Source organism: Sinohyriopsis cumingii, chromosome 12 (assembly GCF_028554795.1).
Source record: "Sinohyriopsis cumingii isolate HCF-2022 chromosome 12, ASM2855479v2, whole genome shotgun sequence".
Classification (NCBI taxonomy): Eukaryota; Metazoa; Mollusca; class Bivalvia; order Unionida; family Unionidae; genus Sinohyriopsis; species Sinohyriopsis cumingii.
In genome coordinates, this window is record NC_142972.1 from 2683004 (window position 1) to 2707155 (window position 24152).

At 33.2% G+C, this 24152-nt stretch overlaps 1 protein-coding gene across 1 annotated transcript in view; it reads right to left on the reverse strand.

Annotated features, from left to right (window-relative positions):
* LOC149785920 (E3 ubiquitin-protein ligase rnf213-alpha-like) overlaps nucleotides 1-24152 on the reverse strand; it is a 427433-nt gene that overhangs the window by 245719 nt on the left and 157562 nt on the right. Inside the window, exons 32-35 of the mRNA XM_089978087.1 lie at nucleotides 23450-23647; nucleotides 17243-17365; nucleotides 12578-12698; nucleotides 5991-6232 (exon numbers count right to left, since the gene is read on the reverse strand). Of these exons, the coding sequence (XP_089834213.1) occupies nucleotides 5991-6232; nucleotides 12578-12698; nucleotides 17243-17365; nucleotides 23450-23647 (684 nt within the window). The remainder of the gene's footprint in view (nucleotides 1-5990; nucleotides 6233-12577; nucleotides 12699-17242; nucleotides 17366-23449; nucleotides 23648-24152) is intronic.

The window sequence follows — 24152 nt, forward strand, 5'->3', positions numbered from 1 at the left end:
TATGTCACAGATCTCAGACCTACATGTACTGGAGGGGCCCAGAGTGGCCGAGTGGTCTAAAGCACTCACAGTTGCAGATCACTGCCATCTCACCTCTGTCTGTGTGGGTTCAAGTCTCTGAGGCTTGGCCAATGTGGGTATGTGAGAAAGCTTGCTGTCTCAAATGGATGCTTTTCAGTAAATTTGTAATATTTTCACAGCTTAATTTTTCAATGCAGATTAATATTTTTATATTTTATATATGTTTATGTGTTCACAGATGCCTGTGCGTATGTTCCAGGCCTAATACTTTGATTTTTAAAATCATTTAGTTATTTAGTGTCAAGCCAGATTCTTCACATCATGTTGTACATACCGTATATATTGTAGATAACAGATAGAAGTCCTCAAGGTAGATTAGTTCTGTAACTAATTGAGTTACGTTCTCTAAATAAAGTCGATATTATTATTATCATTATTATTATTATCAACACCCATATCTCTTGCCTTGGATGTCATATGATTACAACATCTGTATTTTTTTTTCATGCACACTTAATATCACCTTGGTTAATAAAGTCCTGTTTAATTCATATCCATTATTAATTTGAAACCTTCTGAAATGTCTGAAAAACAACTGAATTTTCAGTAAAATACTTTATAATGATCAAAACTTTAATGAAATCTCACAAAAGTTTTAGCCAAATTTTATTTGAAACCTCACAAATATTTCAGTGAAATTTTAGTGAGATCTCACCACAATTTCAATGAAAGTTTTGGTCAAAATATTTGTGAAATCTCACCAAACTTTTCAGTGAAATGAAAAAGATTTAAGTGATGCCATCATGGATTAGGTTATGTATGCAAGAAAGAAAATGAGGACAAGAAAAACTTAAATCTTTGATAATGTTTGTCAAAATAATCCATTTAAAAATTATGGTGAATATTTATTACTGATTCCCAATAATGTCTAAGAATCATTAGGCAGTTTAACATAAATCTGAGGCAGATTTGTTATGGTTTAGGCAGAAAGCGCTTAAAAAACCTGTCTGAAATCTGCCTTAAGTACACCTGGAAAATTCTGTATGGGATGGACTATTACCAAATTCCATATGAACTATTTACAAATTCCATATGGACTATTCCCAAATTCCATATGGACTATTACCAAATTCCATATGGATTATTCACAAATTCCATATGGATTATTGCCAAATTCCATATGGAATTTTAATTTTATTCCATATGGACAACCTACAGATCTCATGGACTAATTTGTAAATTTCATGGGATTTTCCAAATGGAGTACGTATGGAATCCATAACATTTCCATATGGATACACTGAAATCCATAAGAGTGGTTCAGCTATAGAATAAAGATGTCCATATGGATATTTCTGTAAAAGTACGTATGGATTCCATATCCAATCCATGTGGAAAGGTTTGTACGGGTTGGTAAGGATGGTACCTGGTTCAATGCCAGTAGCATGTAAAATTTGTCATTTCATTCCCAGTAAGTGTAAACATGGTTATAGTGTTGAGTGTGGATCTCAAGCTTCTACATTATGACCCAGGGGTGATGCTTTTGATTGAGTTGAGATGGTGTTTGCTTTTGTTTACAGTGTTTTACTGCACTGCAACAGAAGTTGCTTATTTAGTGCCAAGGTAAGGTGATTGGAATAAAGTGGCATGCAGAAGGACATACCATGGTAGCTGACCCAGGCTGATCTAACAGAGGCATTTAAACCTACATCCTTTCATTTACAAGTCTCGCATGCTAACCATCAAGCAAGTGCAGCTCTTGCCTCCATTAGTTAGTTATACAAGATCAGAAGGGCACACCAGGTCTATTCTCCATCCTTGAGCCCACAAAGGATGTATAGGGATGGGCCCTGGGGTCAACATTAGTTAGATATTTGTTTTTTATACCCAATAAATGTATATATATAACTAAAGGGTGGGCATCTCAGGAGCTTTTGTGTTACATATAACCTAGGGGATAATAATGGACCCCTGGATCAATGCAAGTTTCATGATTAAAATCATGGACCCCTGGATCAATGCAAGTTTCATGATTAAAATCATGGACCCCTGGATCAATGCAAGTTTCATGATTAAAATCATCTGCCAATTTTACCAGAGACTTATAAAATTCGTACTTGCAGCTGCCTCACTTGATGCTCAGCATTAAGAGGTCAGTGTTAGGACTGGTCGACCTGGTGTCAGGATAATATGACTGGGTGGGACATGATGCCACATGTCTGAGGCATTATGCCCCAGTGCTAGACATCACTATGAACTGTCACACTGCAGACATCATAGTGATACGACTCAAATTATTAAAGCTACACTAAAAATCCAAATCTTTATCTCACATGTATCTAACATCAACCAGGATCATCCGCTTTCCTCAAACACATTCCATTTTCCTATTACACAAAAATGTGTGGGTAATTGAGGCATAAATTTAAATGACACATTCTGAACACCATAAATAAGCATTACTCTCAAAAAGAACACATTGGAACATGACAAGAAAATATTATGTGCATGATTCTTTCATGTCAATAATATCTGCAAAGTTAAAACGCAGACAACAGGAAGAGGAGAAGTAGTTGCACTAATAAGAATTCAGGAAATCGGGAATGGATGAACAAACCTAACGCTGTATGTCCGTACCATATTGATAGCAGTATATGGGGACAGGAGGGAAAAACTAATGCTATAGGAATTTCCATATTCATAGCAGTGTAATAAAATAAGATGATGTCTTGACTTAGCCACAGATTAGCTATAGGATGTCAGAAACAGCGAGAATGAGAAAATACCAAGGCTTTTATTCTGTATGTCCAATTTAAATGTAGCCAATCTGTTAGCTGCACTATTAGTTTATCATAATGCAAGAAAATAAAAACTTTTTGTTCCTGAAACATTGCACTGTTAAGAAACTCATAATTAGCTTGGAGATTATAAAACTCACTGCAAATTACCATATTTACCATATCTACTGGGACATGATAAAATAAATAATTTTTTTCTGTTCCAGAAATTATGGTAAAACTTTTTATCATTTAGGTCATATGTCCCAAGAATTAAGAAACAAAATAAATTTGTGTTGAATTTGTGCCTGCCCCACCACCACTGTACATTGCAATAAAATAGAAAAACAAAACGCTTATTTGATAATAAAATGAAAGAAACTAACCTTGCATTGTTATCATTCATTCCTCTTTTTTTCATCATGAGCATTACAGAAAAAAAATATTGTTATGTATATTTTTATTTCATTACATGTTTTTGTAACGTAACATTGTATTTTGGACTTGACCTTGTCCAAAATTGAGTTCATTTCTGCTTGACCTGAATTTACTTCTTTAAAATTTTATTCTGTAAACAACTATTATATAGCTAAAATATTCTCTATGTCAATGGGCTTAATATCAGAATCATTATTAATAGAAGTAAGTTTAATGGGTCTAGGACAAGATTATTGGAATTTACCTGGTCTACCTGACAAAATGCAGTTCTATATTTTAATTTTATTAATAGGTTTCTAATAACAACTAACATTTTTATTTTGTAAACATCAGTATCATTCTAGAAAGTTATTTTCCATTAGGTAATATATATTTTTTAGAAAATGCTAATTGTGACCTGAGGTCTGGCAGAGGACTATATAATCTTGTCACTGAAGGGAAAATTCATTGGTGCTTTAAGTTCAAGCAGACTCAAGTTGTATTATATGTTGTGCCCAGTATTTCATTTTGGGATGGAATCTAATTCTTCAAATTATTGAATTCAAGTGATTATTTTCTCTAGAAATACAAAAGTGTTCTTACAAAGTTCTTGGACTGAGATATTCATTGGAAACATAGTGAATTCAAACCTGGAATTATATTACTATGATTCAACAAAAGCCTGTTAACACATTAGCATTCAACAAGCTATAACAGAGACATCAACACCTTCAGCTTCAGAGTTAATTTGGACTTCTAATTATTTTATTCTGGACTTTCAATTATTAGGACTTGTGTCTGTAATTCTTGGATTATTTTGGGATTTAATTCACAATACTTTTTCTCATTTTTAGTTTGTATTCTAGGGAAATAAATTATTTGTTGAATTTTACAAAGCTTGTTACTTTTCACTCTTATCTGTTGCTTAATTTAAGAGCATAGACTCATAACGATATCCAAGAACTCCATATATTTAGATTAGGCACACTGTAGCATGTATCACTTATGTCAAATAACACACGACACAATGTTCATTGAGGTAAACATAGAGAAACAACTTATGTTTGGTTGTACTCAAAGGTTTGAATATGTTATCCATGAGAAAACTGGATCCAACAAAACTGCAAATGAGAGGGAAATAATCAACCAATTGCACGAAGTCATCTGCCATTCACACATGACATGGTGTCAGGTGTAAAATAACCACAACTGTATTATATCCAGGTCAACTGTATGTCAGTATCTCACAAATAAAAATCATTATTTGAAAATATATTCACTTAAATGAAAATGACAATATTTTCAATAGCATGGGTTACAAAAAAGTATTATTAAAGTAAGTTATTGCTGTGTATACTATTTACCTGCAAACATCAATGCCCATTTGTATTAATTATGACTACATATGCCAAGCAAATATAAGCCTGGGTGGTGAATAAACACAACTGGCACCAAGCAATAAACTCATTGTTAGAACTTACCGACAGGATGTCAAAGATAAAGGTTATTTTTATTACAAAGTATGCGAACCTCAGAAGCTGACTTTGGATACTTTTAAGCCAATTTTTTAAAATAAAGAATATCAATACAAAGGTTATTTTATTACAAAGCATGATGACCTTGGAAACTGACTTTAGATTCTTTTAATTGTGCCAATATTTTTTGTTGTTGTTGTTGTTGTTGTACGGTTTAACACCATTTTTCAGCACATGATAGGCTATACATGGCGGCCAGTATTAATGGTGGAGGAAGAACCCGGGAAAACACCAGAAAGAACCACCGAACCTCGAGAAGCAACTGGCAAGCTTTCTCACATACCCACATTGGCTGAATCTGAGATCGAACCTACGCAGATAGAGGTGAGATGGCAGTGATCCGTAATGGACAGCGCTTTAGACCACTCGGCCACCAATATTTTTTGTAAAATAATATATAAAGTCAGACAACACAGGGAAGTTAACTTTAGTTACTTTTCACTGATTCAAGGGAATTTTTAAAATAAACTGAAACAATGGAACAATTTTTAAAGTGACACAGTATAGTGCTTTGTGCATGGACATTGGTGACCCAGCATCTCCCAGAATCTTTGGAGAACAAGAAATAATTTGATGAATTTGTGAAGGCCAGAAGAAAAGATGATTTCACCAACAATATGATCATTAACATGGATGAAATTCCAGTGTACATTTATCTCATTCCTGGATGGACTGTAGATAAGATGGGGGTTAAAAGTGTGAGAATTAGCATGACTGGTGCAGAATTTTAAAAAATATGACTTTAGTCCTTGCAGTTCCCACTTCAAAAGATGTGTTGCATCCAACAATAATTTTTCACAGCATGAAAAAGCCATACAAATATTCATACAATGAAAGAATGGATTGTAGGTGTGCAGGAGAAGAGTTGGGTTGATGAAATGATTCTGCAGTGGATTACAGAGTTTTATCTCAAGTACACAGTTTTATCTTTTTTAAAATAAAATTTCAGTTGGAGTGAATTTTCCAACATGTAATTTTCAAATGATTTAAAAGGTTTCCCAAAACTTATGACTAAAAAAAAAAGATGTGACCCAGAACATACAGTGCACAAAAAATTACTTTAAAAATTAATTGATGGTGTCTCAAGAAACACAGTGTTCCAACATATGCAGTATATGGTAACCTTGAAAAGTACTTTCTCATTTGTTAATGTAAAATCTCAAGATTAAAATCTTGCATGCAAGTTTTATGATCTCCAGGCCTGATAAAGATCACAATCTTTTTTAACACCACATCTTACTTTCTGTAGGGATTACAAGCAGCAACCATCTTCAGATTTGGACAGTTTGAAAGTGGCCTTCCTTCCATGGACTTGTCACAGAGAATTTCTTTGATAAGTCCAATTGACTCCGTTGTGTTGGCTTCATCAAAGAACAGCACAGTGTACATATGAGGACCATAATTCCTAGCATTTTCCTGAGCAAGTTCCTCAGCATCCTGAACCTTTTTAATGATGTCTGCATTTGTGATGCCTCCATGGACCTAAAAAGAGAGATACAGTTAAACCATCTAAAAATTCAGAAACAAAAAATTCTTGTGAAAAATTATTTTATTTGTTCTGCATAAATCTGAACATCATTTTTTTCAGTGGAATTTTTTCAAAACTGGAACTAATGTTCAAGGCACAAGATTTTTATTTTATTTGCGAACAATCCATCATACTGAAAGTATGAAATTGTATGGGACAGACATCATGCATCAAATTGAGCTAATCCACGAAAGTTGAATTTATGTATGCATTAGTTTCATGGCACCACAGCACTCTAAAGACTATGGTTCTCATAAACACTTCCTTCATAGCATGTGTTCCTGTGTATGCTGTTGATAAACATGTGCAAAAATCAATAAGTGTGCTATACACCTAAATGCAAATAGCCCTGTCTGGAATATTTAGCGCCATCTAGAATATGTTAAGTTTAACCTAAATCTTAGCTATTTTGTCCTTTCAGTAAATATTTGTTATCTATAGATTGGATTATTTTTCACCAAAGAATTTGTATATGCTTTAAAATCCAAAGAATTTATTCACTGAAGTTGTGTGATCCAAAATAATCCCTGAATATACCAGACATGTGTGTCACTAAATCATTAAAATCTACCAACATCAATATTAGAGCCTATATGTGACTTCTTGAAGCCCTGATAATGATAATTCTAATCATCCAAACTCTATAAAGTACTGAATGAAGACAAAGGCCTCCATTTTTGTAAGGGAGAATCTAACCCAGTTATTTTTGTTTTAAAATAAGAGATTAAAATTTTATCTTAAATAGCAACCATGTGGTTTGATTTCTTAGACATTTTCCTGAAAGGTACTAGTTTCCAACTGGAGGTATTCTCCAACCTGTTCAAAATGGCAAATATTTACTGTAGGCATAAAAATTTGCTTCTATGAAGATGGTGTACAGGTTTCCAAATGTGCTTGTATTCAAATTCGATTGAATCATCAAAACACGCCTCTATTCAAATGCAGCAGAAGTAAAAGCAATGACGTGAGGTAATGGAGTAAAAGAAATGTTCTGAAAAAGTAAAGATCAAGGACTGCACAAAATAATTAGAAAAATAAACACTTCCAAACAAATCAAAGCATGGAATACAACAAAATAATACAATTTTTAAAAAAAATGGTATTTAAAATGAAGTAGAAAGCTAGAACCTACTAAATGTTAAAAACATACTAGGAAAGATAAAAGTCAATCAGAACTGAGTGTAACACTCAATCCATGATGTAAAAGTTTGAAGGGACTGAAAAAGTTGATGGATATTTGTGTTCTAGCTATATCATTTATTTTTCAAACATTCTATTATCATCAGATTAGTGATATTTGTTTCCTCAGACAAAATTATTTCAAATGTAAAAGCTACTGTAAAGTATATAATCTTCATTTTCAATACATTCAAATCTGTCTTGAGAGACCACCCCTTTCTACCAGTAAGAAAGCAGTCACACAGAAGGTGGTCTCTCATTACAAGCCTGTACAAGAATATCAGTTTTCAGGGTTGAAATTCAACTGGATTTACGAAGGAAAAATATCCACAATGGCTGTGCATATATTTTATTCTTTATTTATGGCAATAAATATTTATAACTATTATAAAACATTCATGTTTATATTTGTATAGATGTTAATATATCCATGATCAGTTGTAAAAATGACTGAATGGGTTCTAATCAGACTTTGTCAGTTGTAATAATGACTGAATGGGTTCTAATTAGACTGTCAGTTGTAATAATGACTGAATGGGTTCTGATCAGACTTTGTCAGTTGACTAGAATGAGCTTCTTTAAATAAAGTCAGTAGTAATAGTAGCCAGATTCAGCTCCTTTCTTAAAAATAATGTGGGTTCAGAACAACATGTATTCTACCTGCACACCCTCCCTCTGCAATCATGCTTACAATGGAATAAATAAATGCCAGCAGCATTTATAGCTGGTCTTGTGATACAGTTGTTTGTAGCAAAATTTGAGACACAGTCTGCCAGATATCATGACTGATGGTCACTCACAACAGTGCACTTTTATAATAAAATTGATTCGGGCATAATGATTTTTATCATAAATGACAGATTGTTGCTTATAGTAGAGGTGATTGAATCAGGTTTTACTGCACCATGAATGTAGACAACAGTGCTGTACCTGGTTATGAATGAGTCATGGAGAGCACGGTTTGAGAAGGGCATAAGGCAATAGTGACTTATCAGTACTGCATAATTATCTTTAATAACAGTAATAACTTATCCATTTCTATTGCATAGCTGAAATGGTCAGAAATGTGGGTAAGCTGATGTGTTATACTGATAAAAAAAAACAGAAAAAAAGGAATATAATCACCATTAGAGGGAGAGTGTTTCTCCAGGACAAATGCTGTTTCTCAGATGCAAGTCCACAAGACACAATGCATGTGCTCTGTTGTGGTAATAAGCATTGGTAGGATGAGAACAAGCATGGGATCACCAAAGTACTGCCTTCATTATGTCTTCCAGGAAAGAATGATTTTGACAAGCAGATGAGGCTGGCAACTGCTCAGTCCTCATGGGCTTCATTCATAATTGCCATTAAATCAGAGACAGCCATTGTCAACAGATAAGGCATGGATATTACTACATGTTCTTGACACCAAAGCAAGTATAAATAGTCTTAAATGTGAGGACCTGAAGAGATGTCTTACTTGTTGGTTTATAGGGGTTCATGGTTAAAGACCATACAGTGCGACCCCACCATAACACAAATTCGGATATAATGCATTTGTGGTGTGGATCTCAAAATTTTGTATATTCATTCACACAAGAAAAAATATTTTTTGGTCCAAGTACGTGAAATAGTGTATTGAAAATTTATTATCATTTTGGGGAAGAGATCACATATGAATTTGAAAATAAAAAATAACTGTATAGGTAGACAAAAGCCCTCAGTCCCAACTTGAACTTATTCTTTGTTTTCTTATAATTTATGTTGACAAGCTGCATGTTCCAACTCATACTTTGGTCCACAATCATTTGATGTTACCACCAGGATTTAATGCTGCCCTAGCATTAACAAATGGGTACATGGTTGGTCCTTGGAAGTTAGTGTTCATGGTGACTTCAATAGTACAAGCCAGCTACAATCTTTTATAAGAATAATGCACCCTTCATCAAAAGAAGTCAACAATAAACTTCTATTAAAGCAATGAAATCTGATTAATTTGTTGTCTTTTCCAAAGTTATCAATGATTGGAATAAATATATTTTATCATGCAAGTTTCCGTTTCTGGAGGACAATCTTTATTATTAATTACATGCATTACTTTATTCAATTTGTGAGTGTTTACAAACATACAAGTTTTACCTGTGTTTAATTAATACAAGAGTTTGTGATAGGTTTTCATTTCCCTGTGAGTAGCCTCTTTCCCTTGGTAGCCTCATTAAGAAGCTTTTATTTATTGTCTCAGTGACTGAGGCAGCCCAAACTCTAGGCCAATTTAAGTACATGTAGCATATAAACACTGTGACAACTAAATAGCCACCTACTACTGGTGACAATACATACTGCAGTTAAATGTTGAGTGACGTGTTGGTTGACAATGGATTATATAGTATGTAAAATGAAACAACCATTTTCTTTATGGTGTGTTTATACACTGTATATATTTTCTAACGGGATGTGACTGATACAGAAATTTTCAAACATGTGACCTATACTCAAATTCATGGATTTGTCATGTGAATGTAAGTCTGCACTTCATATATTATGGACTGTTTAAGACAAAGATACCGTAATGTAAGTTGTCAATATACAAGTGTATTTCAAACTGGTTTTGTCTTTTGTCTTCATTTAATCAAAATTTACATTGTTTGTTTTCACAAAGTGTAAATCCAACACAATGATGACAACTGGAATATTCATGGAATTTGCCGCCAGTCCCAGTATCCAGAGGAGATCACTCTAACAACCACCTAGGTGGGCAGATAACTTTTAGCTTTCTTAGCTAAAAGTTTTAACCTGGTAGAGTTGAATTTGCAAGGTAGTAATATTTCTCCTAAGGTATTATGATCAGGTAATGTATTTGAAGAAGAAGCTTGACCACATAAAGTCATCATGTCGCACTCAATTAGACCTCATAATGTCCAACACAACACAATTAGAACACTTTACATACCTTCATAAGTATCATATTCTTCTGATTAGTTCCAGATGTGGTCTGTAATGCACACAAACCTGAGCATATATAGTACATCACAACATACTTCATTAAAATGCTTTACTTTCTTTCATAAATGTTTTATCAGACTTTCCAACCCTAACAAGCCTTCTCAGTAAGGCAGTCAATTTTTTTCTCCCATAAGTGGGACACGTATTCAGCAAAGTGTAACAAAGTATCAAGTACAAAGTATCAAGTACTGCTATTGTCAAACTGGAAAACATGCATTTAAAGTTTAGAGGCTTGATTCAAAACAATGATGGTACACATAATGTTCAACTCAAAAGTTTATAAAGTTTTCTGCTATCTTAATTAACTCCAGTACAGTTTCACAAACTGCAGTTCCAAACTCTATGGAGCTCATTGGCTTCTTGATATCTCTCAACCTGATGACATTCTTAAAAGACAAATTAAATTTAACATGGGCTGTGGTGATGGCAATAATTTTTCTCAACATGTCATACTCAAATTATTATATCATGTCCACCAAACATAATTGTTGCCCATACGGCTTTCTTCTTAAAGAATCTGATTATTCTGTTTCATTCTTCTGCACTATTAAAACTCATTCACAGCTTTATTGTCCTTTTGTCTTGACATTTTGCTTGAAGGATGACATTTAAAAAAAAGCAACAGCTTCATCCTGCAGTTCTTTTGCATCACAAAATGTGCAGTCTAAAGCATCTGAGGTACTCTGGTAAAGTTAGTCTGGTTCCCTGATTAATTCTGCTTAATCTAATACTTGGATCCAAATCAAACTTGGACAAGCAGTATCCAGAATCTGCTGCAAACAATTGTATTTCTATAATCTGTGCTTTAATTCCTGAAGTTCGTATTTTATGTCGCACTCAATTAGACCTCATAATGTCCAACACAACACAATCAGAACACTTTACATACCTTCATAAGTATCATATTCTTCTGATTAGTTCCAGATGTGGTCTGTAACGCACACAAACCTGAGCATATATAGTACACCACAACATACTTCATTAAAATGCTTTACTTTCTTTCATAAATGTTTTATCAGACTTTCCAACCCTAACAAGCCTTCTCAGTAAGGCAGTCAATTTTTTTCTCCCATAAGTGGGACACGTTTTCAGCAAAGTGTAACAAAGTATCAAGTACAAAGTATCAAGTACTGCTATTGTCAAACTGGAAAACATGCATTTAAAGTTTAGAGGCTTGATTCAAAACAATGATGGTACACATAATGTTCAACTCAAAAGTTTATAAAGTTTTCTGCTATCTTAATTAACTCCAGTACAGTTTCACAAACTGCAGTTCCAAACTCTATGGAGCTCATTGGCTTCTTGATATCTCTCAACCTGATGACATTCTTAAAAGACAAATTAAATTTAACATGGGCTGTGGTGATGGCAATAATTTTTCTCAACATGTCATACTCAAATTATTATATCATGTCCACCAAACATAATTGTTGCCCATACGGCTTTCTTCTTAAAGAATCTGATTATTCTGTTTCATTCTTCTGCACTATTAAAACTCATTCACAGCTTTATTGTCCTTTTGTCTTGACATTTTGCTTGAAGGATGACATTTAAAAAAAAAGCAACAGCTTCATCCTGCAGTTCTTTTGCATCACAAAATGTGCAGTCTAAAGCATCTGAGGTACTCTGGTAAAGTTAGTCTGGTTCCCTGATTAATTCTGCTTAATCTAATACTTGGATCCAAATCAAACTTGGACAAGCAGTATCCAGAATCTGCTGCAAACAATTGTATTTCTGTAATCTGTGCTTTAATTCCTGAAGTTCGTATTTTAAGGGTCATTTCCATAAAACTAATGGCAAAATAGAAAGGGTTGGGAGGACTGTAATATTCTTAGCATCAGTTCCAGGTGGAGTCGTGCACTATGAAGAAACTTGACCAAACTATGTCCATCATGTCACATTTACTTTCATAATAATCATATTCTTCACATCAATTCCAAATGGGATCTGTAGTACACACAGATATTTGATCAGTCTGTCTCTCCCATGACACATTTCACACTTAATTAGAAAGCTTACTTACCTTCATTAGTATCATATTTTTCACATCAGTTCCAGGAAGAGTCTGTAGTACACACAGATACAAGACAACATAATGTCTATAATGACACATTTCATTGAAATGTTTTACTCACCTTCATGAGAATCATATTGTTCACATCAGTTCCAGATGGAGTCTGGAGTGCACAAAGAAACTTGACCAGCCTGGTTTTACCACACCCTGTCTCTCCCATGATAATCACTGGAATGTCACACCTGAAATGTTGAATACAAGCAAAATTATAATTATGACAGAAAATATGAATGGATAATTTGCTTTCAAATGTTACTGGGGACAGAAAGCTACTTTCCAAATTATTATGTGATGTGATGGTCTGCAACTGCAGCTCTTGATTGATACTTGATCCATACAATAAATTTTTCCAATTGCCACTGATACACCAACCAATAACATACACTGAAATGGCAAAAGATCCAAGTCAGACAGGGGCCATAGCTGCATAACATAAGGCAAAAAAAAAAACATTTAAAATAAAACTTGACATAGGTGCTATCTATATAAAGAATCGTATCAAATTTGTTTCAATCTACTGGCCCTTCAAATGTTACTGAGTGGAAAACTAAAGGCAAAGTCTGAAGTCAAATCCAGGGACTGTGATTATGTAAACTTCTGTCTGAAGAATGTGAAAATCAAACTAGATCCAGATATTCTTCATGTAAAGTCTCATACTAAATTTTATTTCAGTCCATAAAGTCAATCAACAGTTCTTGAGCATAAACTGAAAGGCAAACAGGGGCCTTAACTCTATTAAATTTTGCTAGAAAATGATCAAAATTGAACTCGAATTAGGCCGTAAACTCAAGCTAAATTTTATATCAATCCATAAAGTCCTTCAAATTTGACATGGTTCAACTTTCAGGGGCACAAACTTTAGTGGTTTCAGTTTTCTTAGATTTCACTGTTCTTAAAGCATGAAAAATAAGTTACCACATTTTATGTAATTTTTCGTACATGAAAAAATATTTATTAATTTCAGTGTACAAAAAATTATATGTAAATAAATAATTATCATTTTGTGGTACTGTGTATGAAAAATAAAGAGATCATACCTGAACAAGCTCTAAGAACACACGCTACTCGACAACCTAACGGTACAAATGTACAAAGTAAATGTATATTTTCTGTCTCATATGCATTACTTGTTATTCAAACTCGCCAAAAAATATAACAATAGAGGAGTATATGGTAGAATAGATTTGCAATAAAATGTTAATTATATCCAAGTCAAAACAGTAAAAGCATTTAAAAGATAGTATATGTATATATACAAATTGATTTAACGGAGTCAGTGACCCTCAAATGTTCAATAGAAAATGACAAGGTTTTTATATTTTTTGTTTGTATAACTAGAATAAAATAATAAGACTAGTTGACCAATGGTCTGTGGTCTTCACTTTAGCATGTACTGAGATATATTTTTTGTTGGACAAGAAAACATCAAAGGGCTTCTGAACTCATTTTAAAATGCATGTTGTGTTTTGTTATGGTGACGGACTTAATAAGGATAACTAATTAACGATAATATTTAAAGGTCTGTTCTGTGAAGGCCTTTGTCCATTTGTTAACAAACGCCAGTAGATATTGCACTGACATAAAGAGAGCTTATGCATCAATTATTGTATTTACTAACCAATAATTAATTAATAATTTTTGTAAAAACAAAATAGCAATACAGTATTTTTTATATTTTTTGCGAAAGTAAATCTTGTTAGTAGAAATTTAATGTCAAATAATTTAATAAATGTTTTGAGAAACAAAAAGTGATATGTACAAAAAATTATGATACAGTTAAATAAATATTATTTTGATAACTGGAAAGTGTAAGAAAAATTAAAGGGTATGAAAAAATACATAAAATCCGGTACTGACTGTGATTCTTTGTGGTTTTCATCTTTTGCATCAGCTTTTTCCTCATGTTCATTGTATAGGGTAGGTTACAAATTAGATGGATGTGTTGTAAACCTTACAGAAAAACTTTATAACATGATCAGATGGTGACTAAGTTTAAATCTATAGAGTTAACCAAAGATGATGTTCCTGAAGCAAAATTACCTTACAGCCTAATCAAAAGTCATCTGTTATACAACTGAAAGGTTGGTTACAATGTCATTTCCCTACAAGTAGAAATCAAAGTAAATTTATATTCTGTATTTCAATAATTTAGGCTACCATCCTATAATGCTTGTAAAGTCCACTATGTACTGAGCAAAATGCAATCCATACTGGTATAGAATAACTGTCTGACATAAAGGACAGGTTTCTGTCTTGCTAATAAATTGTACATAAACTGTTATTGAATTCTTCTCAAGATTGACATGCAGACTAATGATTATTTTAATCTTTTTTTTTCCTCTCTATTTTCTTGGTAATTTTATAAAAATGCACTGTCATGAACTAATATAAAATTATTTCTAGAATAAAAGTTACAAAATCTCTTTGAACCAATGTCACTTTTGTATGATTCCAACCTCAATATTATGTTTAAGGCTAGAACATTTAATTATCAAAAAGTGTGGAAGAATATAAAAGGTAATCCTCTATATAGATAGTTCTCAATATTCTTTAATGATTTGTATTCATTATAATACATAGATTTTGTTGGGTTAATTTTTCATGCAAATTTTGATACATACAATCTTTTTAGTCTCAAAAAGTTGATGCACTGAAAGTTTTAAATCCTACATATTTTTTTGGCTCAATTAAAATTCAAATAACTTTCAGGAATTTCTCCATCATGGTTATATCAATTTAATTATAATTATGTGACTTAGATTTTTCTGATGAGTTTATTCTTCTGAATAATTATTACTGAGCTTGCCATTAATTCAGATTATTAATGGCAAGCTCAGTAATAATTATTTAGAAGAAAACAAATTTAGTTTTCTATTTCACCAGTCAGTCTTATAATAAAAAGGAATGCACAATGAAAGGGACAAACAAACTGAGGTAGGTACAAATAAGTTGGCAAGTAAAAGAACAGACTTAAGAACAAAATAAATTAAAAAAATAAACAAATGAACAATAAATGTAAGAAAAGATGGAAAAAATAGTAGAATTGAAAAATATAAGAAATTAACAACACATTAATGAAAATAAACAAGAGGATGAAAAGGACCATAACATTTTGCAAAAGGAAACCAGGAAAGGAAATGCAAGATGCAAATTATGGGAATGAACAGAGGTTACTACAGAATTGGTATTTTACTTATTGTTTTTATTAGACCAAACAATAAAACAAATATCTTCTTAGCCAATAAATGACTTATCTCCCCAAATTAGAGGACCTAAAGACTATAAAACACGTCATTTGTTTCATCTACTGTATCTGGTTAAATTTGTCTTACATTGTTATTTTATACACATTGATCTAAGTAGAGCAACACAGTTGACAGAGCACAAGACATGGTTCAGCGTAAGCATCACCATGTGTACACTACATTTTTGTTCTCTTTGTCTGAAAGCAATATGAGAATGCACAACAGGGCTTGTGAGTAAATGGCATCACATCATATTTATAGCAACAAGCTGAAGTCGTAACCTGCCCTATTCAAAACAATGTCTTCCAAGTGATATGTCACCACACTATCACAACAATACCTATTCCACTAGTTGTTGAACAGCTCAATCAAAGGATTATTAAACTTTATTTGAAGGATAGTGAAGATCACTTAAGTGTTACATTTGGTTACTATCAATCATTCCAAAGTTTTAACTTCAAGTGTGCAAAGCACCAGATAGAAAATGACATGTCCAAATTTACAGGGTGTCTAAATGGTGGTTAGAACAAATAAGTCAATTTCATGCTAACACATCAAGTACCAAACAAGGTATCGACAAATCAGTTTCAAATTCAAATTTCAGTACTGTCAAATATGATAAAACAAAATGAACTACTGTGTATTTTATGTTCTGTAAATTTCAAAATGAAATATTATCATTTTCACAGACCTAGTTTTATTTGTCTGCAACTGGTTCATAACCAGGTACATTCATTTTGCAGGATATACAATGATGAGGAAGAAGTGCCTTAAAAACCTGAAATACTTTTCTTCAAAGTATAATACTACTCATAAAATGTTCTGTTACTAACCATACATTTTCAAAGGTTTATTAGTACAATTTAACGAGGGTTTTTTTGACAGCATTATTGATAGATCAAAATGATGCACTGTGTAATGTACTCTAGGAAAAAGCCTACAAAATGATGCACTGTGTAATGTACTCTACGAAAAAAGCCTACAAAATGATGCACTGTATAATGTACTCTAGGAAAAAACCTATAAAATGATGCACTGTGTAATGTACTGTAGGAAAAAAGCCTACAAAATGATGCACTATGTAATGTACTCTAGGAAAAAAGCCTACAAAATGATCTTCTTAAGTAGAAACATGAAAATAGCTCACTTGGTAGATTTGTTATTTCACTTTTTTTTTTGGAATTGGCAAGAAAATTATTACGTTTGGGAGTACCTGTATTAAAGGAAATTTTTAAAATGTTCAAATGGAAGGCACCAATGTTGGAGTGATGCCTAAATTAAAATACAATGTGGTAAATACCTACTGAGACATCCCCATATCAATAATTCTGAAACAACAAATAACATCAAAACATGTCAAAATCGGTTTGATATTACCTGATTAACAGAGATTATGAAAGCCTTTAAATAGGGCTTGAACTTCAAACCCTACCTGAATGTTAAAAAAACCTGTAAACTTGGAACTGAAGTTCAAACTCTACCTGAACCTCATGTAGATAGCCAGAATCTTCTTCACATTATCTGTTGTTAGTTCATAGGTCTCATCTGGATCATAGGGGGATTCATTTCCCATCACCTTACAAAGTCTTATGATCTTGTCTAATCTGTAATAAAGTTTATAAAATTGTAGACTATGACTAACATAGTTATCAAAGAAAATATTTCATATGTGTGAAATTTTATCAACATGCAAGTTTCACAGTAATAAGGAGATTAAAAATGAGACAGAATATCGAGTGGTGAGAGGGCAAATTAGAGACAGATTTTGAGAATGAAAACAAGAGGCCCAATCAAGCCAGAATCCTCTCACATCTCTGAAAATAGTAGCAATAACAAGATTTTTAAAAAGCCACTAGCTGGCAGCCATATTGGATTGAAGACTGACCACCATTTTCATTTAGGATGAACTAGACATCATTAGAAATCTTTTGATGAAAACTTGTACAGAAGTCAGCTTATGATAAATTGGGAGGTTTGCAAAATTTGAATGGAAGTTTTGACTTCAAAGCCGGGAGGATTTTCAATAAGAATGGCAAAGTTTTGTTGCAGCACATGTCTGATTTTCTTATCCTAATTAGGATCCAAAGCTTGGGTCACTATATAGGTAGTTTTTATACATTTTCATGCATTTGTATGAGAACTTTTGTGAAATTTCCAAGTCAGGAAACATTATTTTGACTACTACCTTAAATGGGAGATCATGTTCAGCTATAACGAAGCAAACTGTCTTTGCACATGTATCTGTATTCAGATTTGATGCAGATTCTGCAAATGTGATTTCAATGATGGCATATTCATTGCTGCATTTAATATGCTTTAATATTCTGCATGATGCTAATTTAGTGCTTTAGTAATATAATCTCTTTAATCCTGTTGGTGGTACTTCTCAGTACAAATAGTATAATCAATGTTGACAAACTTCAAAGACTGAAGCCATTAACCCTGCAGACAAAATCAAAGAGATGATAATTGCTTTGTTCTGCTTGAAATTAGCCCCTAAATCATCTGGCCCTGCTTAAACCAGTTCATAGGCATGTGACTGGACATAGACAGTATAACCACAAATATAATAAACCAGAAGCAAGGTGTGAAAAATTGGAGAAAATAAAATTTTCAATAATAATTTTGCATACATGGAAGATTTCAGTGAGTAATGGGAGGAATGAGGGACAGTGCTTATTTTGAGAGGAATACCCTCCCATCTAGGAGGTTCACATGTATGAAAACCTGATGTAAAAAGGACCATACTTTCTGGACTAGTAATAACAAAACTTTCAAGATGGTTCAGCTGCAATCCTGTATATCATATCAGCAACATTTCCATTTAGGACCAAATAAACATGATAGGAGGACTTTTGGTGAAAAGCTCTATGTCAATATGACCATCCAGCTAGCAATAACAAAATCTGCTAAATTTCCACCATGGTGGCCATATTAGAGGTAGATCAGATAAGAAGTCTTCTAGTGAAAACCCAATGTCGATATTATATTCCACTGAGAAGTTTCAATAATACTATTTTCAATATAGCAGCCATGGTGGTCAGTCTGGTTTCAGATCATTGCCATTTTCATTTAGGTTCAACCATATATCACAAAAATTCTTTTATTGAAACTCCAGTGTCAATTAGGGCTGTGGGTGGATGAGTGGTCTAAGGCACTTGTGTTTGCTGATGACTGACCTGTTTGCATGGGGTTCAGTCTTGAACTCGTCAAATATTGGCATGTGAGAATGCTTGTAAATGGTTTCCCATGAATTGGTGGTTCTTCTTGGGGTTTTCCTGGGTTCTTGATCCACCAGATATATATATTGATCTGCCATATATATACATTCATGTGCTGATAAATGGTGTTAAATCTACAAAACCACCATCAGTAATGTAATTTGACTATTCATATAGGCATTGTAGTGAGAACAAAATTTTCAGCATGGCCACAGTGGTGACCATATCACATGTCAGATTAGATTATTTTCATTTGGGACTTTCTGTCCAGGAGGAATATCAATAACAAGATTTAAAAAAATGGCAACAGGATATTCAAATGGCATCATTTTTATCCTGATGCAACTTTACTTCATTGTTGTGAAAACCCCATGTAAATATGACTTCAATTCAAAGATTTTCAAGATGGTTGCCATAGTGGCCATATTGGACTTCAGATCAGCATCCTTTCTATTTAGGACCTACTAGAAGCATATTAAGAAATCTTTTAGTGAAAACCCCATACTGATATGATTATCCTTTCAGGAGGAGTAGCAATAATAAAATTTCAAGCTGGTTAATATGCTGCCAATATTGGATGTACAAGCAGCATCAGTTTCATCTAGGACCAACAAAGTTTCATAGCAATCATCTAAGTAGTTTAGAGCAATAGTCTTCATTAGTATGTGCTAACAGATGGACAGATACTGGATGATAGAAAACACCTAACAGGCTATTCCATAAGTTCCTCTGGTTTATAACTAGTAGACCTAAAAACTAAACATAAAATTATCCCTGTTAAAAGAGCACAATATGTCAAATGACGTATTTTTGTTGTTGCACAAAACAATTTACAACATTTAAAGTAACATATACCTTAGGTCTACATAGATCTGACAATGAATTTGGGATCATTTAAAAAATGTATTTATGTCAACAACATATTGATGCATGTGGATAAAATAGCCATCCAAAGAACAGCAGATCTAGCTTATTGATTGTACAAATGTAAAATTAACATAACTTTTCTATTTCACATCCAGTGACCTTGACCTTTGAAATATCAAACACATACTCAGTAAGAATCTGCCCTTCTCTAAATGTAATGCAATCATAAAGTTGATAAAAGTTTCATGCAGGAAAGTTGTGAAAAGTAGACTAATGTAAAAACCTAAATGAAAATGTTTAGCTCCTATGATCTTGACTTCAGACCTCTAGGCTTGAAAGTGTAGACTGCATATAAAGTTTGATCAAAACTGGATCCCAAAAATTTGATTTATCCAGCAAAAACCAAAATATTCACAATGCCTGTTCCAGTGATGAAAATTACTTTGTCATACTAAAAGAAAAATCACATTTTCATCTCCAGTAACCTTGATCTTGGATCTTTTCTGAGCAAATTATTGGTTACATCCACATCTGTACTGTTAACTGCCTAAGGTTCCCTGATGACAAAACAATTACTCACTCAGTTTAAAAAACCATGAATACTTATATCTACCTAGATCATCAACCTGTTGTATTTAAAACTATATGAATGTGTCAAACCTATACCCTGCACTCTTGCATTATGTAACTTAGATTCCAGTATCCCCAAACATACTGTTGGCTCAGAAGACCAAGCCTGGAAATCACAAAACACTTGAGACTGAGTCTAATACTGAGCTAACCAAAAGTGACATTTCCAAAGTAAAATGACTTCTGACTGGTTGACATCAAATCTTAAGGTAAAATATATGTTATTGGATTTATGTTCCCCAGGCCTGATTATGCACCATTCCAATCTTCAAGGTGTGAAGTAGTAACTGATGATAAACTTCTTGCCTTGACAAGATGAAAATTTCGTTTTCCAACTAATCAGTTGAAGCTATATTTTATAGCTCCCTTTTTATAAAGCTATTTACATAAAAGTACACAGTATTTCAAGTATGACTACCTTAGATTGAGGCATGTTAAAGTAGGGCTGTGTTATATTGGACATGTTGTGCACAAAATAACATATATAACATTCTGAATCCAGATTATAACTGGTTCTCATTGGACAAGAAATGAAACTGAGTAAACTAAATTTAGTAGCAATGCTAAGAGCTAAATGTAGGCAACTGAAAAGTAACCATAACCATATGCATGTACCAGAAACAGCTTTCATATAATATATCACTACTTTATCAATTTACAGCTGGGTAAACTTGAGAAACTGATGTGGAAAACTAACATGGCTCCAGAAAACAACCAGTTAGCTAAACATTTCCTCACAGATTTAAGCTGCTTATAATCTCCAAGCATAACTATATCTGTATTTTTCTGTAGCTTCCAAAGTTCTGCCATGCAAGAAATCACTTACTGGTCCATAATCTGACAATATTTTCACCACAGACCCTCTGAGTTTTAACTCAAACCTCTGATTAGCTTTGAACATAAAAATAAGTGTTACACAAGGTAACTTGCTACATCAATGACGTGATATATCTCCCATGCAGTTGAGTTGCAAAACTTGTAACATTGCTGATAATACCAACACCACCATTGCCATAATAGAAATGACACCTATGTCTTATCATGTTAATGATGGTGAAACAAAACAAAAATGTATTCTGAAACAATAAATGCTACACCTGTTTAGAAAACAAAATTTAAATTTGGGGAGAGAAAACAGACTGGTAATAAATTCTGGATTAAATAACTACAAATCTAAATAGCAAATTCTAAAATAAGCTGAGTGTCACAAATCTAGAGCTATCTCTTTTGATGAGACATTGCGGTCATAAAACTGTATAAGCATAAAAACTGCAATCCAACTCGTATGTTTAAACAATGTCATCTTTGGGACTATATCATTTGGTCCATCTCTACATACAGGCCAAATCGGAACAATGCTGAAGGACTAAAAGATTATTATTTTATTTTTAAGTTTTGAGAATGTGCATATTCTTGTACTCAAACAGCTTCATGACAACATGGTCAGAGATTTTCCAACTAAAGTTTACCATAATTCTGAGTTTGTATCCTTTAATTTTTTTATAAGACCTCTAAGCATCAAAGTACTTATCTTAGTGAGCTTCTTACTTGGAATGCACAGTGCTTGAAACCCTGACCATCCAAGGTTTAATCTGCAGTGTCAGCATATAAACGGACCAGTTGTTTTCCACTGGAGACAGGTGTTGTTGTCTAGTTACTACAGTTTGCTCCATTTCCAATACATAAGACAATGAAGTATTCTCTTACAGTAATGTTACAATTTGATATACAAAGAACATTTCAGAAATTTGTACTAAACCCCATGCATGCTGATTTACTGAAAGAAAATTTTTCATACTGCATTAAAATATATGAAATTTTATGGAGTTATCACATAAACTAAAAATAAGTCAAGTTAAAATTTTGATTAAATTCAAAGCTGTAGTTTCTAAGATATTTTGGGTCGAAGTTGCTGAATATTGTCTATATTTAGGTCAAGGTTGTGAGAATCTTTTGCACACACTGACCTACAATATGAAGCTTTGAAAAATTCTCAAAAACTCCACTTTCCCAGCCAGGCAAGAACTAAATATTTTTGCTCACCTGAATAAACACTTTGTCAACTAAACAGAAATAGAAAAGATGATAATGTTTCCCATAATTCAATGGTGTGTCATTATCTTCTGAAACTTAATCTTTGACCTTCTAATACTAGTTGTAACAAAATCAAATTGACATCGGTCTGCTTTACCTTCGATAGTATTGAAGATAGAGAGCAAAGTGCTTGTATGAGCTTAATTTGTAAATTAACAAAATGGGAAACAAACTTGCAGTAGAAAATATGGGTACATTCTCAACAGAACATCATTTTCATTAAAGAGAAATACTGGACACCCCTAAATCAGCACTTACCTAATCAGGCAAGTCACTGAAAAATTCACTTCACCACAAACATATTCTCTCATCATTTCTAGTTAAAATATTTAATTTTCAATCCCTAAATTTGAAACATGATTCAAGCTAATAACACCAACGCCATGCTGACAGCCCTCATTCATAATTAGATAAGTAGGTTTTAAATGATAAAAATTTGTGAAAATAAACCCTTCCAGATAAATGTAAACATGAAGTGCACATTAAACTATTTTTTATAAAGGTGTTAAAATGCTGTAAAATGTACATGAAATAAATTATAAAGATAACACAAATAAAAACCTTAAAACATAGTCATTTTTTTAATATAAAATGCATTCCCTCAAAAGGACCAATAATTTCTCTATAGGTACATCATCATACAGTCTACTGAAATGAAACAAAATACTATTATTTCCCTGTGTATAGACTTTCTCCAACTGCAGACAACATGCACCCAGATCTACTGTCACATTTATGGCATTATAAGCAAAAAGAAATGCACAGACCTTAATCTGTCAGCCCAATATCCCAAGCAGATCTGGGCTGATGCTGTTTGAAGGCAGACACATGTTATACACAGGCAGGTAAATAAATTAATTCAAAAGATAACAAAACCTGGACAAGGAATCAAAGTTTTCCTGGATGGGAGCACGATTTCTAACCAGACCCTTGTAGAGATTCCTAGCCATGATGGCTTTCTCAAGAACACCCCCAGTCTGAAGATCCACAAGGTTGCCAGTGAATTTGTCAATGTTAAAGCCAACAAAGGTCAAGGTCTGGCCATCAGGATTGAAGAAAAGGTAAGGATGAGGGCTGGAAAAGGGAGCATATATCATAATTAGTCACTAGAGATACTAATCTCCTTTCACATACTAATAAAAAGCAAAGTTAAGCAGCAGAAAAATTTATATCCTGTTCCAACATAAAAGATTGCAATTTCATTTAATGCAAGCTATTTCCTTTTTCATCAACTAAAACCTTCATTTACATCATCATAGTTTCTATTATAACATAAAACCCAAATTTCCTGAAAAAAAGAATGGATTACAACAGTTTGCACTCATCATATTAACACATTTGAGAAAGCATGGGTGCACATGTAATGCTGGCCTGTGCACCTCAAAAACTAATCCAAGACTGCAAGTGCACCCAAAGTTTGAAAACTGATGCAAAATAAGCACTCAAGTCAGAGTCCCAGCTAAGCAGTATAGCACCACCCTTCACTCTAAATGCCTTGCTCCTACTTCTAACCCAATTTGTGCTATGTACGATTAAAACCCTGGTTTCTATTTTGGTACGATATCCCTTCAGGATCTGT